This window comes from Oryctolagus cuniculus, chromosome 3 (assembly GCF_964237555.1).
Source record: "Oryctolagus cuniculus chromosome 3, mOryCun1.1, whole genome shotgun sequence".
Classification (NCBI taxonomy): Eukaryota; Metazoa; Chordata; class Mammalia; order Lagomorpha; family Leporidae; genus Oryctolagus; species Oryctolagus cuniculus.
Window position 1 is genome coordinate 8,986,636 of NC_091434.1, and position 18,838 is coordinate 9,005,473.

Genomic DNA, 18,838 nt, shown 5'->3' on the forward strand with positions numbered 1-18,838 from the left:
ATTCATTCATTTTTGGTGATTCATATGTCTTCTTTATATAAGTGTTTAGAAAGTCTGCTTACTTTTTCATTAATTTGTTTTATTGTTGAACTAAAAGTACTTTATGAATAGTCCTTTATGATATATTTAGTTATTATTTTCTTCCAATTTGTGATTTATCTTTTCATTTGCTTATAAAATGTTTCCAGAACAGAAGTTTTTCACTTTGATGACATCTAGGCTATTTGTATCCTATGAAGTCTTTCCCTAAACCATGGTCTCAGATTTTTTAAGTTCGAGTTTTAGCTCTTAGTCGATAATCTGTTTTAATTCAATTTTTATATATGATACCAAGCAACATTTACAGTTCTTTTATTATTATTTACTTTTATAAAATGTAGACTATTCAGCTTTTCCAGTACCATGTTTTGAAAGATCATTTTTCCCCTTACTGAATTATCTTAGCACCTTTGTCAGAAATCAAATTCCTGTGAATGTTTTAGGTGGGGTATAGTGCTAGGTGGAGAGGTTTCGGGGCAAGGAATGCTGTCCTGGGGTATGTGGGGAAACCTTGCTGAGACAGAAGTCTTTATTTATTTATTTACTTTTTTATTTGACAGGTAGAAAGCTTTAGACAGTGAGAGAGAGACAGAGAGAAAGGTCTTCCTTCCATTGGTTCACTCCCCAAATGGCCACTACGGCCGGCACTGCACCGATCTGAAGCCAAGAGCCAGGTGCTTCCTCCTGGTCTCCCATGCGGGTGCATGGGCCCAGACACTTGGGCCATCCTCCACTGCCCTCCCAGGCCACAGCAGAGAGCTGGATTGGAAAAGGAGCAACCAGGACTAGAACCCGGTGCCCATATGGGATGCCGGTGCTGCAGGCGGAGGATTAACCAAGTGAGCCACAGCACTGGCCCCTAAGACAGAAGTCTTTGAGTTAGACCTTAGTGGAAGAGAGAGGGCAGGTGGAAGGACCATCTTCCATCAAGAGATGGTAGTTGAACAAAGTGATAGTCTTGGTGGTTAGTGATAGCAGTGTTGTTAGATAGGAGGAGTCCAGATGGAGTGGTGGTAGCCCCTAATCACTGGGATAGGAACTTTTTAAAACCATCCTGTTTAAGGTAGTTGATAGAAGATTCAGCTCCAAATTTCTTATACGCAATACTACATGGCCTCTGCTATAACCAACTTGGTGTTCTTACCTCCTTAAACATGCTTTCTACTTTTTTTTTTTTTTTTTGACTCCAAAATATTTTTCTCCTGCCAGGAATATCTTTCCTGTCTCATACTCGGTGGGTGGTTCTGTTCACAATGCATTTTACAGAAATCCTAAGTGAGCTCAGAATGGCTTCATACTGACTGTTCTAAAGACTAGGATAGAATAGCTGATGCAGAAATGAAGGTTTTTTTTCTTAATCTTTCTTGATCCTTTTTAATATTTATTTATTTGAAAGACAGTGTTACAGAGGTAGAGTCAGAGGCAGAGAGAGAGAGAAGCCTTCCATTTACTAGATCACTCCCCAAGTGGCCACACCATCCAGGGCTGGGTCAGACCACAGCCAGGAGCCAGAAGCTTCATCTGGGTATCCCATGTGGTACAGGGACCCAAAGACCTGGGCCATCTTCTGCTGCCTTCCCAGATGCACCAGCAGGTAGCTAGATCAGCAGTGGAGCAGCTGGGATTCAAACCCACACCCATGTGGGATGCTGGCACAGTGGGTGGCAGTGACTTACCCACTGCACCACAGTACAATCACTGTGCCGCAGCGCCATCCCCCCATGGTGGATCTTAATGATTTTGGAAAAGATTCCAAGAGAAAACTTCACTGGGGGAAGGAGCAGCTTCCTCCCGGCCCCTCTCCACCCCATCCCCAAGCATTGGCTTTATAGATGTGTAGGTAGTGAATCCAGTTCAGTGGTGCAAGTCATTAAGTAAATAAAAAGAATTTCTAACCAACTCTGAATGAATCCTTAATTTAAAATGTCTCATCAGAATTGACTTCATCTTGAATTGGCGTGGTTGGTAAGCCAGGGAAGAATGAAACCAGTCTCTGGATTCAGAACGCCACCCAAGCCCCAGGAATTGGGGCTACAGAATGAGCCAATCTCTTTGGGATGGCTAAGAGGGCAGAAAAATGAGCTGTGTAGCCTGGTGAACCTACTTACTAGCTTTGTTAACACTCTGAGTTGCATAAACTTGGAGGGTCCCTGTCTCAACAGTGTCAAGTAAACACATCCACCTCTCTGCTTCTCGGATGGTTGAAGAACTGAACTGGACAAGGTGTCTAGAGCATTGCCTGTCGTGTAGTAAGTGCTCATCTGTAAGGGTAGCTTTGAGAGAATAAGGTTGGTTGTTTTAATTCATCAGATGTTTCATTTTTCTTGATCTTTCTGCTTTTCCCCCTTTAAAAACAAACAATACGGGCCAGCGCCCGTGGCTCACTTGGTTAATCCTCTGCCTCTGGCACTGGCATCCCATATGGGCACCGGGTTCTAGTCCTGGTTGCTCCTCTCCCATTCCAGCTCTCTGCTGTGGCCTGGGAGGGCAGTGGAGGATGGCCCAAGTGTTTGGGCCCCTGCACCCACATGGGAGACCAGGAAGAGGCACCTGGCTCCTGGCTTTGGATCAGCGCTTCGGATCGGTGCAGTGCCGGTCATAGTGGCCATTTGGGGAGTGAACCAACAAAAGACAGACCTTTCTGTCTCTTTCTCTCTCACTGTCTATAATTCTGTGAAATAAATTAAAAAAAAAAAAAAAAACCAATAGAACCAGAGTACTTCCCTTTTTAGTATAGTGACTGGGCACACTGGTACAAATTGAAGATCTTGGTCTGCAAAGATGCTGGCCAGCTCATGTGGGCTCTATTGCCCTCCACCGGCCAGAGATTCACAGAGGAAATTACCTGGGTGTAAAGCGCCATCTGGTGGATGCTACATGTTACTGCAGATTTTTTTCTACTGCTCTTTTTTTCTTCCCCACTCCTCCCACGCCTGGATTCAGTATAGAACAAAATAGATACAGTCGCCACTATTACGGAGCTTGTCTTCTTGTTTTGGGAAACTGACACACATGCCTTCATGAGTTAGGCTGTGTGGGGAAGAAGAGTAAGATGGAACCTATGGGTAGAGATGGGAAGGTCTAACATGACCTTCGAGTGGGACGAGCCATTTCTGTCGGGGGGAAACTGAGAGGCAGTGTTCTTGGCCTGTTGGAGGATGGGTGTGGCTAGAGCCCAGTGTGCAGAGGTGGGGCAGTAGGATCAGGTCAGAGATGCCGGCAGCAGGAGGGATCACGCAGGACCCGGGGCCCTGGTAAGAACTTGGGCATTGCTTTGAATGATCTGGTAAAAGTTTGGAGGGTGTGAAGGAATGCTATCTATTTCTGGTTTTTAAGGATCAGTGTGAATTCTGTGACATCAGGGTGTAGAACATCAGCAGTGCTAAAGCAGAGACCTTCAGGAAGTTAAAGCAAAGAAGAGGGAGTTGATGGCTGAGTAAAGTTGATCATAGAATATATATTAAAAATGATATTTAGAAATATATTTAGAAAGAGAAATCCCTACCTGGGGTAAGGGTTTAGCCCAACAGTCAAGATGCCCGTGTCACATCCCCTGTTAGGAGTTTTGGGTTTGTAGCCTGCATCTGATGTCAACTTCATCGGAAGCAGCAGGAATGGCTCTGGTCATTGGGTTCCTGCCACTCAAGTGGGAGAACGAGATGTGTTTTCAATTCCTGACTTTGGTTCCAGCCTTGCCCAGCCCAACCATTGTAGGCCTTTGGGTAATGAACCAGCATGTGGGAACTCTGCCCATTTGTCTGTTTCTATTCTCTCTGCCTTTCAAATAAATAAAAATGTATGTACAGAAAATGCCACTTTGTTCCCTGAAGGAAAGATACAGAGTGATTACAGTACTTGTGTAGGTACAGAAGATTAAACCCTCACTTAAAATGCTGAGGCCATAGGAAGTGGAAGCAGTGAGTTTCTGGTGCTTATTCCAGGTGACCAGGATTGAAGGAATAAATCCACTAAGGGCAGCTTGGAAAACAGCTCTACTGCACAGTCACTGTTATCTGCCTTACCAAGAGCTTGGCAGGTAAGAAGGCACCACCATTTCTAAGATGTAAAATTGTTCTGCTTCTGTTTTGCTGTAGGTTGGTACAGGTCTTGGACCTACGCTGGAGTTCTATGCACTTGTATCTCAGGAGCTGCAGAGAGCTGATCTGGGTCTCTGGAGAGGCGAAGAAGTAACTCTGAGCAATCCGAAAGGTAATGCTAGCCTGGCAGTGCCACTCAGGCAGGCCCTGGGCCCTGGAGTTCATTACACGTAGTTAACTTTATTGGGGACTGAGCTGGCTCCAGTTTCTGTTAGCCTCTGTTTTCTCATGTACTGAAGAGTAGGGAAGACTCTTCCAGCATTAGTGAACTTTGTTCAAGGATCTGTTCTCCAATTTTGAGAACACTAAATCTCATAAATATCCTTATTTACCAGGTTTTGTTTTAATTTTGGGAATGCTGTTGAAAATTGGATGAATTGCTTGTCTTACAGGAAGCCAAGAAGGGACCAAGTACATTCAAAATCTCCAGGGCCTGTTTGCACTTCCCTTTGGTAGGACAGCTAAGCCAGCTCATATTGCAAAGGTTAAGATGAAGTTTCGATTCTTAGGAAAATTAATGGCCAAGGCTATCATGGATTTCAGATTGGTAAGTTTAGGATTATTTGTGTTCCTACAGTTTTGGTGTGTAAGTGATCTGTCAAAGTATCTCAGTCCCCTATAGTGAACGCTGTATTTTTTAAAAGAGTGGGGTTTTTCCAAATTTACACCTAAATTATTTGGTAATTATTTGAAATATCTGTTCTGACTCAGTAGGACAGGGATGAGGCTGTCTTCCTGCCCAAGATTCTGAATCTTTGTACTGTCTCCCAGAGATGCCCAGCCAATTTGTGAACCACTCCTTGAGTGACAGGAGTTCAGGGATATTAGTAGAGACTACAGTAGATTTGGGTATAGTTAGATTCTTTAAAAAAATTATTTATTGTTTATTTGAGAGGCAGAGTTACAGGCAGCGGGAGAGACGGAAACGTCTTCCATCCACTGATTTACTCCTCAAATGGCTGCAACAGCTAGAACTGAGCCAATCCACAGCCAGGAGCTGGGAACAACTTCTGGGTCTCCTATGTGGATGCAGGGCCCGAGTGCTTCTTGGGCCATCTTCTGCTTTCCCAGGCCACAAGCAGAAAACTTAATTGGAAGAAGAGCAGCCAGGACTTGAGCTGATGCTGATGTGGGATGCGGGCGTTGCAGGTGGAAGTTTAGCTCATGATGCCACTGCACTGGCAACCTAGAGTCAAATTCTTAAGAGCACTGTGTACTCTCAGGGAGAATACACTTCCACCATTAAAAAATTACTTTTTAATGTTGGTGTTTATTTGAAATTCTTCACTATTCTAAGTGTTTTCACAATGATTCAGTGCCCCAACTCGAGATTAATCAGTTCTGCATGATGAAAGAAATATTTCATGAATATATTGTTGTCTTTCTTGGGGATTATTTGACGTTTCAGAATGACCTCGTGAAGTATCTCTTAGAAAATTGAGCTGATTCTGGAAGCTCAGTGTGACAGTTAAAATGTTTTGCATGTTCTTTTTTAGGTGGACCTTCCTCTTGGTTTACCTTTCTATAAGTGGATGCTACGGCAGGAAACTTCATTGACGTCACATGACTTGTTTGACATTGACCCAGTTGTAGCCAGATCAGTGTATCACCTAGAAGACATCGTCAGACAGAAGAAAAGACTTGAACAAGATAAATCCCAGGTATGCGTAGACGCGGGTGAGTGGGTCAGTTCTTCAGTTTAGAAAGATGAGGCTTTTTTAAGTGGTTTGTATTTGACTCCACTGTTAGATTAATATCTTAGAAGAGCTTAATTGTTACACTAACTGAAACTCATTTCACAGTGGATCAGTGTAACAGCAGGTGATTAGCAAATAAGATACATGCAGGTAACATAGACCAGTATTTAATTTTATTTGAAAGAGTTAGAGAGAGAGGTAGAGACAGAGGTCGTCTATCTGCAGGTTCACTCCCCAAATGGACACAACGGCCGGAGCTGCGCCGACCTGAAGCCAGGAGCCAGGAGCTTCTTCCAGGTCTCCCACGCAGTTGCAGGGGCCCAAGAACTTGGGCATCTTCTGCTATCCTAGGCCACAGCAGAGAGCTGGATTGGACTAAAACTGGCACCCATATGGGATGCCAGTGCTTCAGGCCAGGGCTTTAATCCACTGCACCACAGTGCCAGCCCAAGTCAACTCGAATAGTAGTGAAGTGAGATTCTTAAGGGGGAGTGTCAGATACCTTGGTCAGCAAGAGAGGTGCTTACCAGAGTAGAGGCATGGTGGATGTAGAGGGCCCTTCTCATCAGGGAGGTGCTGATTTGTAAGGGAATTCAATTTATCTCCACTATTAATTGGTACTTTCTGGAAACACATTTATTTATTAAAAGAAATAAGTATTTAAGTAGTCTAAATCAACCTTTTCCATGCAATGTCCATCCTTTCAGAGTTTTTAGAACCACTTAGACATGGTGACCAACTTTATGAGTTAAACTACTACACTGGGCCACTGTGCTATCGCAGGTTAAGCTGCTGCCTATGATGCCTGCGTCCCACTTGGGCACTGGTTCAAGTCCTGCTCTAGTTCCCTGCTGATGATCCAGGTACTTGGGCCCCGTAACCCTGTTTGAGACCCAGAAGAAGCTCCTGGTTCCTGGCTTTGGACCGCCCTAGCTCTGGCCATTGCAGCCAGTTGGAGAGCAAACCAGTGGATGGAAGATTTCTCTGTCTCTTCCTTTCTCTCCCTCTCCCTCTCCTCCCTCTCCCTCTCCTCCCTCTCCCCCTCTCTCCCTCTCTCCCTCTCTCCCTCTCTCCCTCTCTCCCTCTCCTCCCTCTCTCCCTCTCTCCCTCTCTCCCTCTCCCTCTCTCTCCCTCTCTCCCTCTCTCCCTCTCTCCCTCTCCCTCTCCCTCTCCTCTCCCCCCAACTATGCCTTTCAAATAAAATAAACTAATTACCACACTGTGTGTTTATAGTCTTTTAGGTAAATAATAGCAAGACAAAACAGAAGAAAAAAGAAAGCAAAACTCGCAGCATTGCTACACATGCCTTACATATACATATATATTAATTCATTTTCTCTTACAATCCTGAGAGTTTGATGTTCTTGTTGTCTCTGTTCCAAATGAGAAAAACCAAGGCAGATATTCTGAGGGCTCTTACTCGCACATCTAGAGCACCCATACGCTGGACTGAAACCCAGGCTGCAGAGCCCACACCCCACATCCTGCAAGATGTCTGTTCCTATCTTGGATGTGGAGTGCTGTGGTTATTTCCATTAGTAGTTTCTTTTGCTGTCTGTTCTTCTGTCTTGGATTATCTGCATGCTGTTATGCTAAAAGTTGAAAGGTGCATAGCACAGATTCCACACTTAAGGAATTGATTTGCCATATTTACCACCTTTCAACCTGGTAGCATTCTGAAATACCCCATCTTGTTATTTTATACAGTACGCAGCATCAGATAAGCTGACCCGGCTCAGATTCTGTCTTTACCTTCTCAAAAGGTACATGGAAAATATGCTAGAACTTGGCTTTCAATATACTGTGTAAGGTCTGGAGAAACTAATAAGTTCCTTTTCAGTATCTCTGGGGCATATACTTTCTGAAAAGCAGAGTTACAGAGAGAGGAAGAGAGACAGAGACTGTTTTTTCATCTGCTGGTTCATTCCCCAAAAGTTCACAATGGCCGGGGCTGGTCCAGGCCAAAGCCAGCAGCCTGAAGCTCTGTCTAGGTCTCCCATGTGGATGCAGGGGCTCAAGTACCCGGGCCATCCTCTGCCATCTTCCCAGGCACATCAGCAGGGATCTGGATTGGAAGTGAAGCAGCTGGGACTTGAAATGGTACCTACGTGGGATTACAGCATCGCAGGTGGAGGCCCAAGAAAAGACTTTCATAACATAATAGTGATTCCCTCAGTCTGTGATAGAAGTGTGGGAACAGTTGAAGAGCTTTGGGTGGGTCATTAAAATGGAGAGCTTTTTTTTTTTTTTTTTTCCGTTTGTTTGTTTGGTTTTTTTGGCTGAAGACTGTTTCAGATGGCTGATGTCTTGATTAATTTATTCTAAAGATTAATTTTATTTATTTGAAAGAGTTACAGAGAGAGGTAGAAACAGAGATAGGGGTCTCCCATCCCCTGGTTCGCTCCCCAAATGGCTGCAATGGCCAGAGCTATGCCGACCCGAAGCCAGGAGCTTCTTCCGGGTCTCCCATGTGGGTGCAGAGGCCCCAAGACTTGGGCCATCTTCTGCTGCTTTCCCCGGCCATAGCAGATATCTGGATCAGAAGAGAAGCAGCCAGAACTAGAACCGGCACCCATCTGGGATCTGGCACTTCAGGCCAGGGTTTTAACCTTCTGTGCCACAGCACTGGCCCTGTTGTCTTTAAATGATGCACTGAAAATTAAGAAAGGGTTAAACATGAGATACTGGTTTTGTTTTTGTTTTTAATTTATTTATTTGAAAAGAGAGGGAGAGTCAGACAGAGGAGATATTCCATCTGCTATTTCACTCCCCAGATGACCACCTTGACCAGAGCTTTACTGATCCGAAGTCAGGAGCTTCTTCTAGATCTCCCACGTGGGTGTAGGGGCCAAAGGACTTGGGCCATCTTCTGCTTTCCCAGGCCATAGCAGACAGCTGGATGGGAAGTGGAGTGACTGGGACTCAAATCGGTGCCCATATGGGGTGCTGGTACTGCAGGCAGCAGCTTTACCCACTGTACCACAGCACCAGCCCCTCCACCTCCTCTTCTGCTTCCAGTCCAGCTTTCTGTTAGTGGAGGCAGCACGTGATGGCTCAAATACTTGAGTCACTGCCACTGACATGGAGCTCCTGGCTGTGCCCTGGCCCAGCCTCAGCTGTTGAGGTCACCTGATGTGTGAACCAGCAGAGGGAAGATGGCTTTAGCCTGGAAGATTCCATACGGAGCGGCATCTCCAGTTGGGAAAGCCATTGCCTTCCTACCCCCATACTGGCTGTCTTCATTTAAAGATAAGAGTTTGCAGTTTTCCATATTGGTCTTTGATTTTTAGCCCTCAAATAGTAGGTTAAGTACTTTAAAAAGTGAGTAATGAAGACTGCCTTTTTAAAGATTGGTTTATTTGAAGAAGTGCTCATACTTTTCTCTGAAGGGAAGAGAACTTCCACTTTGCTTATGGCCTTGTCTAAATACTGACAGAGTTTGTGGATGGGTTCAAAAGTCTTCCAGAGCCTAGGCAGCTCATGTCAGGAGTCTCGGGTGATCACTGATGTCATACATCAGAGTGTTAATTGTTAAATTAACAATAGGGCCGGCGCCGCGGCTCAATAGGCTAATCCTCCCCCTAGCGGCGCCGGCACACCGGGTTCTAGTCCCAGTCGGGGCACCGGATTCTTTCCCTGTTGCCCCTCTTCCAGGCCAGCTCTCTGGTGTGGCCCGGGAAGGCAGTGGAGGATGGCCCAAGTCCTTGGGCCCTGCCCCCCATGGGAGACCAGGAAAAGCACCTGGCTCCTGCCTTCGGATCAGTGCGGTGCGCTGGCCGCAGCGCGCCAGCCGTGGCGGCCATTGGAGGGTGAACCAACGGCAAAAGGAAGACCTTTCTCTCTGTCTGTCTCTCTCACTATCCACTCTGCCTGTCAAAAAAAAAAAAAAAAAAAAAAATTACCAATAGGATTCACTGTGCACTCACTCCCCATGCAGGACCTCTTTCCTCAATGAGAGTTAATGGTAAAGCTTGTTCTCAAAGAAAAAAAATTGAAGAAAGTCTTCATGAAACTTTGGCAAGATACTTGAAGACAAAAGTTGACAAGTTGTACCTCATTAAAAATTTTTAGGGCCGGCGCCATGACTCACTTGGTTAATCCTCTGCCTGTGGTGCCGGCATCCCATATGGGCGCCGGGTTCTAGTCCTGTTTGCTCCTCTTCCAATCCAGCTCTCTGCTGTGGCCCGGGAGTGCAGTGGAGGATGGCCCAAGTGCTTGGGCCCTGCACCCTCATGGGAGACAAGGAGGAAGCACCTGGCTCCTGGCTTTGGATAGGCGCAGCGCTGGCTGTAGCGGCCGCTTGGGGGGTGAACCAACGGAGGGAAGACCTTTCTCTCTGTCTCTCTCTCACTGTCTATAATAACTCTACCTGTCAAATCAATAAAAATAAATAAATTTTTTTAGTTGACCAATTTTCTGATAAGAAAATCAGAAAAAGTGACTTTTAAAACTTTAAAAGTGTTTTTCTACATGTCCTTTCTCTTAGTAAATTTTAGCTGTCACTCTCAGACCTTATACTTCATTTAAATTCCCTCCATGAGTTGTAATCCAGCCTCACTCCAGTCCCTTTGGGCTGAGGAAAGCCACTTTTCCTCTCTTTGCCTTTGCCATTCTCTCCAATTTTTTTTTTTTTTTTTAACAGATTGGACAGAGGGGGGGAGAGAGAGAGAGAGAGAGAGAGAGACAGACAGACACAGAAAGGCCTTAATCTTCTGTTGGTTCAATCCCCAGTGGCCAGCCGCAGCACACTGCGCTGATCCGAAGCCAGGAGCCAGGTGCTTCTCCTGGTCTCCCATGCGAGTGCAGGGCCCAAGGACTTAGGCCATCCTCCACTGTACTCCTGGGCCACAGCAGAGAGCTGGACAGGAAGAGGAGCGACCAGGACAGAATCTGGCGCCCCGACCCAGACTAGAACCCAGTGTGCCGGCCCCACAGGCGGAGGATTAGCCTATTGAGCCGTGGCTCTGGCCTCTCTCCAACTTCTTTTTTTTTTTTTTTTTTTTTTAATTTTTGACAGGCGGAGTGGACAGTGAGAGAGAGACAGAAAGGTCTTCCTTTTTGCCGTTGGTTCACCCTCCAATGGCCGCCACGGCTGGCGCGCTGAGGCCGGCGCACCGCGCTGATCTGATGGCAGGAGCCAGGTGCTTCTCCTGGTCTCCCATGGGGTGCAGGGCCCAAGGACTTGGGCCATCCTCCACTGCCTTCCCGGGCCACAGCAGAGAGCTGGCCTGGAAGATGGGCAACCGGGACAGAATCCGGTGGCCCGACCGGGACTAGAACCTGGTGTGCACACGCTGCAAGGCGGAGGATTAGCCTAGTGAGCCGTGGCGCCGGCCTCTCTCCAACTTCTTAAAACTTAGGTTTGTCTCTTAACCAGTCAAGTAAAAGGTAACACTTGGCAATCACACTTGTATACTACTGTCTAACTCACTGAAGCCATAAAGTCTCTGTGTCTTAAAGAAATGTACATATTTCCTCTTGAATATTTGGCTAACGTAAATCTGAAAAAAATGGTCTTTACAGCCTGAGCTTTCCCACACACGGCTTTTGGGGGGAAAAGATTTATTTATTTGAAAGGCAGAGTTACAAAGAGTGAGAGCAGGAAAGACAGAGACAGAAATCTTCCATCCATTGGTGTGCTCTGAAGGCAGGTTTAGACTGAAGGCAGGAGCTTCATCTAGGTCTCTCACATGTGTGCAGGAGCCCCAGCACTTAGGCCATTCTCCTCTGCTTTCCCAGGAGCATTAGCAGGGAGCTGGATTGGAAGTGGAGCAGCTTGGACTTGAATTGGTTCCCATATAAGATGTCGGCACAGTAGACGGCAGCTTAACCCCGCTGTGCCACAGTGCTTGAATGACTTGCTTTATAAACACAAAGACATGAATGTGAATAAATTCTCATTCCTTTTGCTTTTTAGACCAAAGAGAGTCTACAGTATGCATTAGAGACCCTGACCATGAATGGTTGCTCAGTGGAAGATCTAGGATTGGATTTCACTCTGCCTGGGTTTCCCAACATTGAGCTGAAGAAAGGAGGGAAGGATATACCCGTCACGATCCACAATTTAGAGGAGTATCTGAGAGTATGTAATTGTGCTGCTTTGGGGGACACACTGACCTTGTGGATTTAGGTCTTTGCTCGTTTGCATTCCCCTAAGGGAGGAGAGGGAAGGGACTTTGTCCGATGAAGCACATGCTAGTGTCACTTAGCTTCTGCTTGCATGGCCTTTGACTTGAAGTCTTACCCCTTCCTGGTTCAGCTCACGAAGGCCACTTTTTAAGGCCTTAGCTTCTATTTGTTCTTGAGAGAACCTGTTAGGTATTTCGTGATACCTTGTATAACCGTAAATCATCTGTTACCAAGCATGACTGTTAAGGAGCCATCACTGTGTCCTCAGCTGCTTTTCTGCCTTTTCTTTAAGGCAGCGGCTGGGAGGAATTACCCCGTATACGAGTGTGCTTACATATTTGGTGGGAACTCTCCAATGACTAGTTTGTGGTCCTAGACTATATCTGCCTGTTCTAGGGAAAATAATTTATATTGAATACAAATTATATTTTAAATTGTAACCAAGATAGATCTTTATTAATAGTGTTGGAAAATTTGTTTTGGTTTATTCGTGCTGTTGGGTGGAAAGAGCATTGGATTCACAACTATAACTGATTGAAAGGCAGAGCGAGACACGCACTCTTACAGATATTCCCTGTGCTGGTTCACTTGTCTAACGCCTGCAGTAGTCAGAGCTGGGTCAGGCTGAGGCCAGGAGCCTAGACCGCCATCTGAAAGCTGGTTTTTAGCTTAATAGCAAATAATGAGTTGGCATCCAAATTGTTTCTCTAAGAATAATTTGTAGTACTTACATTTTTCTATGCAAAAAACCCTAGTATTTTCATTTTTATTTGAATATGCTCTTTGTATAACCAGTGGATTGGAATCACTGATAATTAGGTAATGCTGGACCAGTGAGAATTGCTTTGTCTTACCTTTCAGTTTTGTGTGACTGCATTTCCAGGCTTTGCCTGCTTCTAGGAGCAGGACACACACTCTACAAAGTTTGAGTTGTGAGAATTTAGCAGGATTTAGAATTAAGCATTTCACATTAAATTGTGAATTGTGACTCTTGAAGCATTATCTTTAGTTCTCAGCATTTTATCCTCTTCAGAAATTTTAATTTCCTTCTCATTTCATAGGTAATATAACTACACTGCAAGGGTTTTACATATGTGAATTTGAAAACTCACTAAATACAAATGCATGTGACATGGTTTATATTTCTTTTTGGCCATGCCCCAATTTAGTTGACCTCACTAACCAATTCATATAGTTTTCTACAAGATACTTGAATGACAATAACTTTTAAAAACTTTATTTTCATTTTATTTGAAAGAGATCTTCTATCTGTTAATTTTCTCCCCATATGGCTACAACAGCCAGTGCTGGGCCAGGCTGAAGGTCAGAGCCCAGAACTCAATTGGGTCTTCCACGTGGGTGGCAGGGACTCAAGTTTTGAGCCATCATGTGCCAGGGTGCAGGTACTCCGATGTGGGAAGCAAGCCTCCTCTAAGCAGCAGCTTCACCCCTGTGACACTTGAGCCCTATAAATTGTCTTTAAGATATCCAGAAGGATGTTCCACTGTATTTTGCCATATATTTAATAGCAAATGGATATGAAATTGTATCACTGTTTTTTTCTTAAAAAAAAAAAAAACAAAAAATAAAAAACTTTTCTTTTTGCAGCTGGTTATATTCTGGGCACTGAATGAAGGTGTTTCTAGGCAATTTGATTCCTTCCGGGATGGATTTGAATCAGTTTTCCCACTCAGTCATCTTCAGTACTTCTACCCAGAGGAAGTGAGTAGCTTACATCTGAAACAAATGATCTTATCTGCTTCTGTACTTATGGCAATCTTAGTGTTTCTGTGCCATCTAGTCAAAGACCCTGCTGTTGCAACAGTGCAGGTTCGGGAACAGGGTATGAATGTTCTGGGAATACAAATTTCTTGAGCAAGGAATAATATTCGGTAGGTGCCCCTCTTGGGGAGCAGGGGTCGTCCCTGTGGGAGAGAGAAAGTGTAAATGGCACTTGTCTGCTGAGAGCCTGGTGGGTCCCTGGAGAATGGGGCTTGTGTGGTGTGCAGCATCCTCTAGGTGCTTCTGGACTCCTGGCCGGGGACATCACAGGGAAGAGACACTCAGGTGACTACAGTGATTAAGCTAAATCTCCTGTACTCGATGAGACATTTTAAATTATCAAAGTTTGCCCAGTTTGGAAACCTTTTTGTTATTTTTTAAATACCAGTTTTAGAAAATGCATTTTTTACTGACTAACTCTGGAAGTCTTTGAGTGACAGAATTTAGATCTTAGTTGTTACTGTATGTTCACTTTGACTTATGCTTGCTGTGTTGTGATGTGCCTGGAATTTAGAGCAACATAGGTCATTCCGGGCTTGAATCAGGTCTTTATCACCTAGCTGGGTGAGGTTACTGTATCTGATCTGACTGTTGGGATTATCCCTGCTTACATTGGAGAATGAAAACTAAGATCTCTAAGGTACCTGACCGTGAGGAACCCACAGCAGACATAGAATTTTACTTGCCCCAAAATGGATTTTTCTCAAAAGTATGCAGTCTTCCACAAATGGGCAGTTAATCAGAGAAAAAATGGTCTAATTGAAACTGATGGCAGATCTTCCAAGGATACAAAAACATTTCTTGCCTTCTGTAGTGTCCGGACAGTACAAATTTACCTCTCTTTGGCAAGTATCAAACCTGCTGTTCATTTTTTTTTTTTTTCAAGATTTATTTATTTTTTTGAAAGGCAGAGTTGCAGAGAGAGAAAGAGAAAGAGGGAGAGGGAGAGGTCTTTAATCTGTTGATTCACTTCCCAAATGGTTACAACAGCCAGAGCTGGGCCAGTCCAAAGCCAGGAACCTGGAGCTTTGCAGGTGCAGGGGCCCAAGCACTTTGGTCATCTTCTACTGCTTTCCCAGGCCATAACAGAGAGCAGGATCGGAAGTGGAGCAGCCAGGACTCAAACCTGCACCCATATGGGATGCCAGCACTGCAGGAGGCTGCTTTACACACTACTACACAGTGCTGGCCCCAAATCGGCTCATTTATTAATATTTCAGTTCACCATTCTCCCACTTCTCTCTCCATTTAGTTTTTTTTTTTTAAATTTTATTTATTTGAGAGGTAGAGTTACAGACAGTGAGAGGGAGAGATAAAGGTCTCCATCCGTTTGTTCACTCCCCAAATGGCCGCAATGGCTGGAGCTGCCCCAATCCAAAGCAGGACTCGGCTGCTGCTTCCTAGTCTCCCATGTGGGTGCAGGGGCCCAAAGACTTGGGCCATCTTCTACTGCTTTCCCAGGCCACAGCAGAAAGCTGTATTGGAAGAGGAGCAGTGGGGACTAGAACCAGTGCCCATATGGGATGCTGGCACCACAGGCATTGAGTTAGCCTACTGAGCCACGGCATTGCCTTCCTCCATTTAGTTTTCCCTTTATCTAGACTTTGTTGTTGCATATTCTGTGTTTCTGAAAGCTAGGATTTATAAAATCCTCTTGAGTGAAAAGCTGTTTATCAACTTGAAAGCTTCTGAAGTAATGAGAGCAGTTAGGAAAGCTCAAGTCCAGGATCAGGATCAGGATCAGGATCAGGATCAGGTGTGTGTTTGAGGTTCAAGCCTTCTCTAGAACTAGTCTGCTGCAGGTGGGCAGGGTACTTACTGAGGAGCTATTGCGAATACATGGAGAGAGCCTGAGCAACTGCTGAAAATAATTATCTCCCAGAGTTTGTTTAAGAGACAAGGAGCAGATGCTCCCATCTGCTGATTCACTCTCCACATTCTAGTAATGGCTGAGGCTGGAGGCAGGAGCTGGGAATTCAGTCCAGGTCTTGCAAGGGTTACAAAAACCCAGGTAACTTGAGCCATCACTGCTGTCTCCCAGGGTCTGGGAGGAAGCTGGAGTCCAGAGCCACGACACAAACACAGGCACTGCGGTGTGAGATGTGGGCATCTTAAACTCCAGGCCAGTCATCCACCCCGGGAAATAATACTTATTCAGTACACATAGACCTTTGTTTTCACTCGGGTGTACAAATGTTTCTGTAGTAATTCTTCACCCCTAAACTCACAGCTGGATCAACTGCTATGTGGCAGTAAAGCAGACACGTGGGATGCAAAGACGTTGATGGAGTGCTGCAGGCCTGATCACGGTTATACTCACGACAGGTGCGTACTGGAACCTACTTGATTCTCAGTTTGTAGTCAAGAATTGAGAGGTGTTTGTGTACAAAAGTTTGCGGAATTATTTTTAATTTGTGTACTGTTAAAGGAAAGTTTGTCTCACAACTGAAGACTCAAGAGTTTTTTTGCCAAGTATCTTCCTGAAAATGTGATTGCAGATTTGTTTCCATTAATGAATATGGTCAAGTAGAGATACCTGCGTAATACCAGATCAGTTATTCCGTTTGAATTTCAGCTGTACAACAAAAACGTTCAGTTGCAGAGGGCATTATAATGGAATTCATGTCATCGTACTTTAGACTGATAACTGATTGTCCGAGTTCGCAAGTCAGTCATGGGATGTGGTTGCAAGCTGTGGGACACAATGAGATAATTTTGGTGTGTTTCTTTCTGTTGTAGTCGGGCTGTGAAGTTCCTGTTTGAGATTCTCAGTAGTTTTGATAATGAGCAGCAGAGGTTATTTCTCCAGTTTGTGACCGGGAGCCCAAGATTGCCTGTTGGAGGTGGGTGCTGTGCTGTCGCTCAGCATTTAGTCTGCCTGTGGGGGAGTGGGGCTGTGTGTGAAGTTCCCATACCAGCAGCTGGAGATTGGTCTCTCAGGTGCTCCAGTGTCAGGTTTCTGAGTCTTCAGTTGGTTGTGCAGTTCGCTGAGCACACACTGGCAGGAAAACGCCGAGGGATTGTCTCATGCGCATCGAATGCACTTAACGTGCTAGGCTGTTCAAACAAAGGACAGAGGGGTCTAACATCTGAATTTTCAGAAATGTGTCTTAGTATACATTGGATTGATACTTGGTTTCAAAATACAATGAAAATCCAAAGGCATTAAGAACTGTTAGCTGTGTTATGCAGTGATTATGATAAATTAATAGAGCAGGTTCTGTGCACTAACCACGTGTTTAAATGTACAGTTTCCAAACTAGAAAGCTGCCAGGCCAGAAGGAAGAATACCCTTTGTGTGTGGGAATAGAGTGCAGTGAAGCCGTGTAATGCTTTTACATAGCATTGTAATGCTACTGTATATGCGCTATTTCTAGTAGCACTGAAAATAGTAAGTACCTTGGTCTGTCTGCTTCTTCTCTCAATCAGGATTCCGGAGTCTGAATCCACCTTTGACAATTGTCCGGAAGACATTCGAGTCAACAGAAAACCCAGATGACTTCTTACCCTCTGTGATGACCTGTGTGAACTATCTCAAACTGCCGGACTATTCGAGCATTGAGATAATGCGAGACAAACTGCTGACAGCAGCACGAGAAGGGCAGCAGTCATTCCATCTCTCCTGATGGCAGCAGGAAGTCAGTGTCTGCCTGTTACAGCAAAGGAGAATCATGAGTTCTTTTCTAAATGTATCACCTGAGTCAAGGAAACATGTTACGCCTTCTTGTTGTAGGAAAAACGGCTTGCAGATTGTAAGAGACACTTGGTTGATATTCATTGATGGCCCCATGGACTTAAAGTGATCAGGCCCTAAAACGTTGTTGTGATGAGGTTTCTTTAGCAAGTTCTTGTTTAAATTATCATTTATTTGATGAGTGAAGTTTTTAACTTGCTTTGCTGTGTGAAATTTAAAAAGGGATGTTTTTCCAGGCTGGAACAATAAATGTCGCTGTGCAGTTTAATCTTGGGCTGTGTGTATCCATCTAGCTAAGTCTGCAGTCTTGTTTCCTCCAAAGACAACTCTTGTACAGAAGTACAGACATTGAAGCTCCCGTGAACTTGACAGTAGACTTTAGTCCACTAGCTCTCTGCTTTCCAGTTCCTCTGATCTTCTCTCTGGGATTCATGATTGTGTAGTTCACACAGCTGTTTGTATGGAGCACTCACAGATGTTACATTTCCATTAGCCATGGCTTTTGTTGTCCGGTGTTCTCTCAAATTGAGACATAATTTAAGATTCATTGAATTGAAATCTCTTGTCACTATTAGTTCAGCCTTTGTAACTAAGTAGGCTTTCTTAGAGATCAGTTTTAAGCTAGCTGTAGGGTGTTAACTGGCCCTTTACCCTGACTAGGACTGGACATTGCAGTTCTGGCAGCAGCTGCCCACCGCAGCTCAGTTACTCAAGGTCGTTTCTTTTGTATACATTAAAAAGTCTACAGCTTGGCCTGGCCAGGGCATTTTAAGTGGATGCAAAGGTTTAAACAAAAGGAGCGGTTCTCCCTTCCTGTGGGATAGCAGTTTTTTCTCCCCTGTCCTTGGTTGCAGCTTTTGTTCATGGGTTTCTTCCTTTAGTGCACTCCCCTCTTCCCCCAGTACTCACCTAGGACAAAGCCTTTGTTCCACCTTTGTCTCCGCAGAGAGGGAAGCGCCTGTAAGCAGTGCTGTCCAGTTCTCTCTGCTGATTTCAAATCTGCAGTAATCCATCAGGTTTCTGTTTCACCAGAAAATAAGTAACATTTGTGTCACCTTCGGTGCTGTATGCAGGCTGTGCTGTTGTGCAGACGTGTTCAGCGCAAGAGCATTACAGTCACGGCTGAGTTTGCTATTCAGTTTGATAGTAACTTGGAGACAGAACAAGTAGAAAGAAAATGGAAAGAAAGCCCTTCCTCCTAAGGTTCAAAATTAAGCCTGTTTGCCTGAATTTGAGAGAAATTTTCATACTTCATCCTTTTCAAAATGAAGAAGATGGCTCAAGGTTTTTTGTTTTAATTGAACTTTGAGAAATCATTTTTCTTTCATTCATTCTTCTGAAGTCTTATGGACAGAGAAGCCCTTGTATATGTCACTAGCCTTATATGGAAACATCTGACA

At 44.7% G+C, this 18,838-nt stretch overlaps 1 protein-coding gene across 29 annotated transcripts in view; it reads left to right on the forward strand.

Annotated features, from left to right (window-relative positions):
• Positions 1–17,706, forward strand: part of TRIP12 (thyroid hormone receptor interactor 12) — a 153,631-nt gene extending 135,925 nt beyond the window's left edge. For all 29 annotated transcript variants that reach the window (XM_051849049.2, XM_070070086.1, XM_070070091.1 and 26 more), the window contains 8 exons: positions 4,134–4,248; positions 4,529–4,683; positions 5,633–5,797; positions 11,751–11,915; positions 13,571–13,684; positions 15,975–16,069; positions 16,484–16,587; positions 17,174–17,706. In XM_051849049.2, the coding sequence (XP_051705009.1) occupies positions 4,134–4,248; positions 4,529–4,683; positions 5,633–5,797; positions 11,751–11,915; positions 13,571–13,684; positions 15,975–16,069; positions 16,484–16,587; positions 17,174–17,370 (1,110 nt within the window). In that variant the 3' untranslated portion in view covers positions 17,371–17,706. The remainder of the gene's footprint in view (positions 1–4,133; positions 4,249–4,528; positions 4,684–5,632; positions 5,798–11,750; positions 11,916–13,570; positions 13,685–15,974; positions 16,070–16,483; positions 16,588–17,173) is intronic.
• The last annotated feature ends 1,132 nt before the right edge of the window (positions 17,707–18,838 follow it).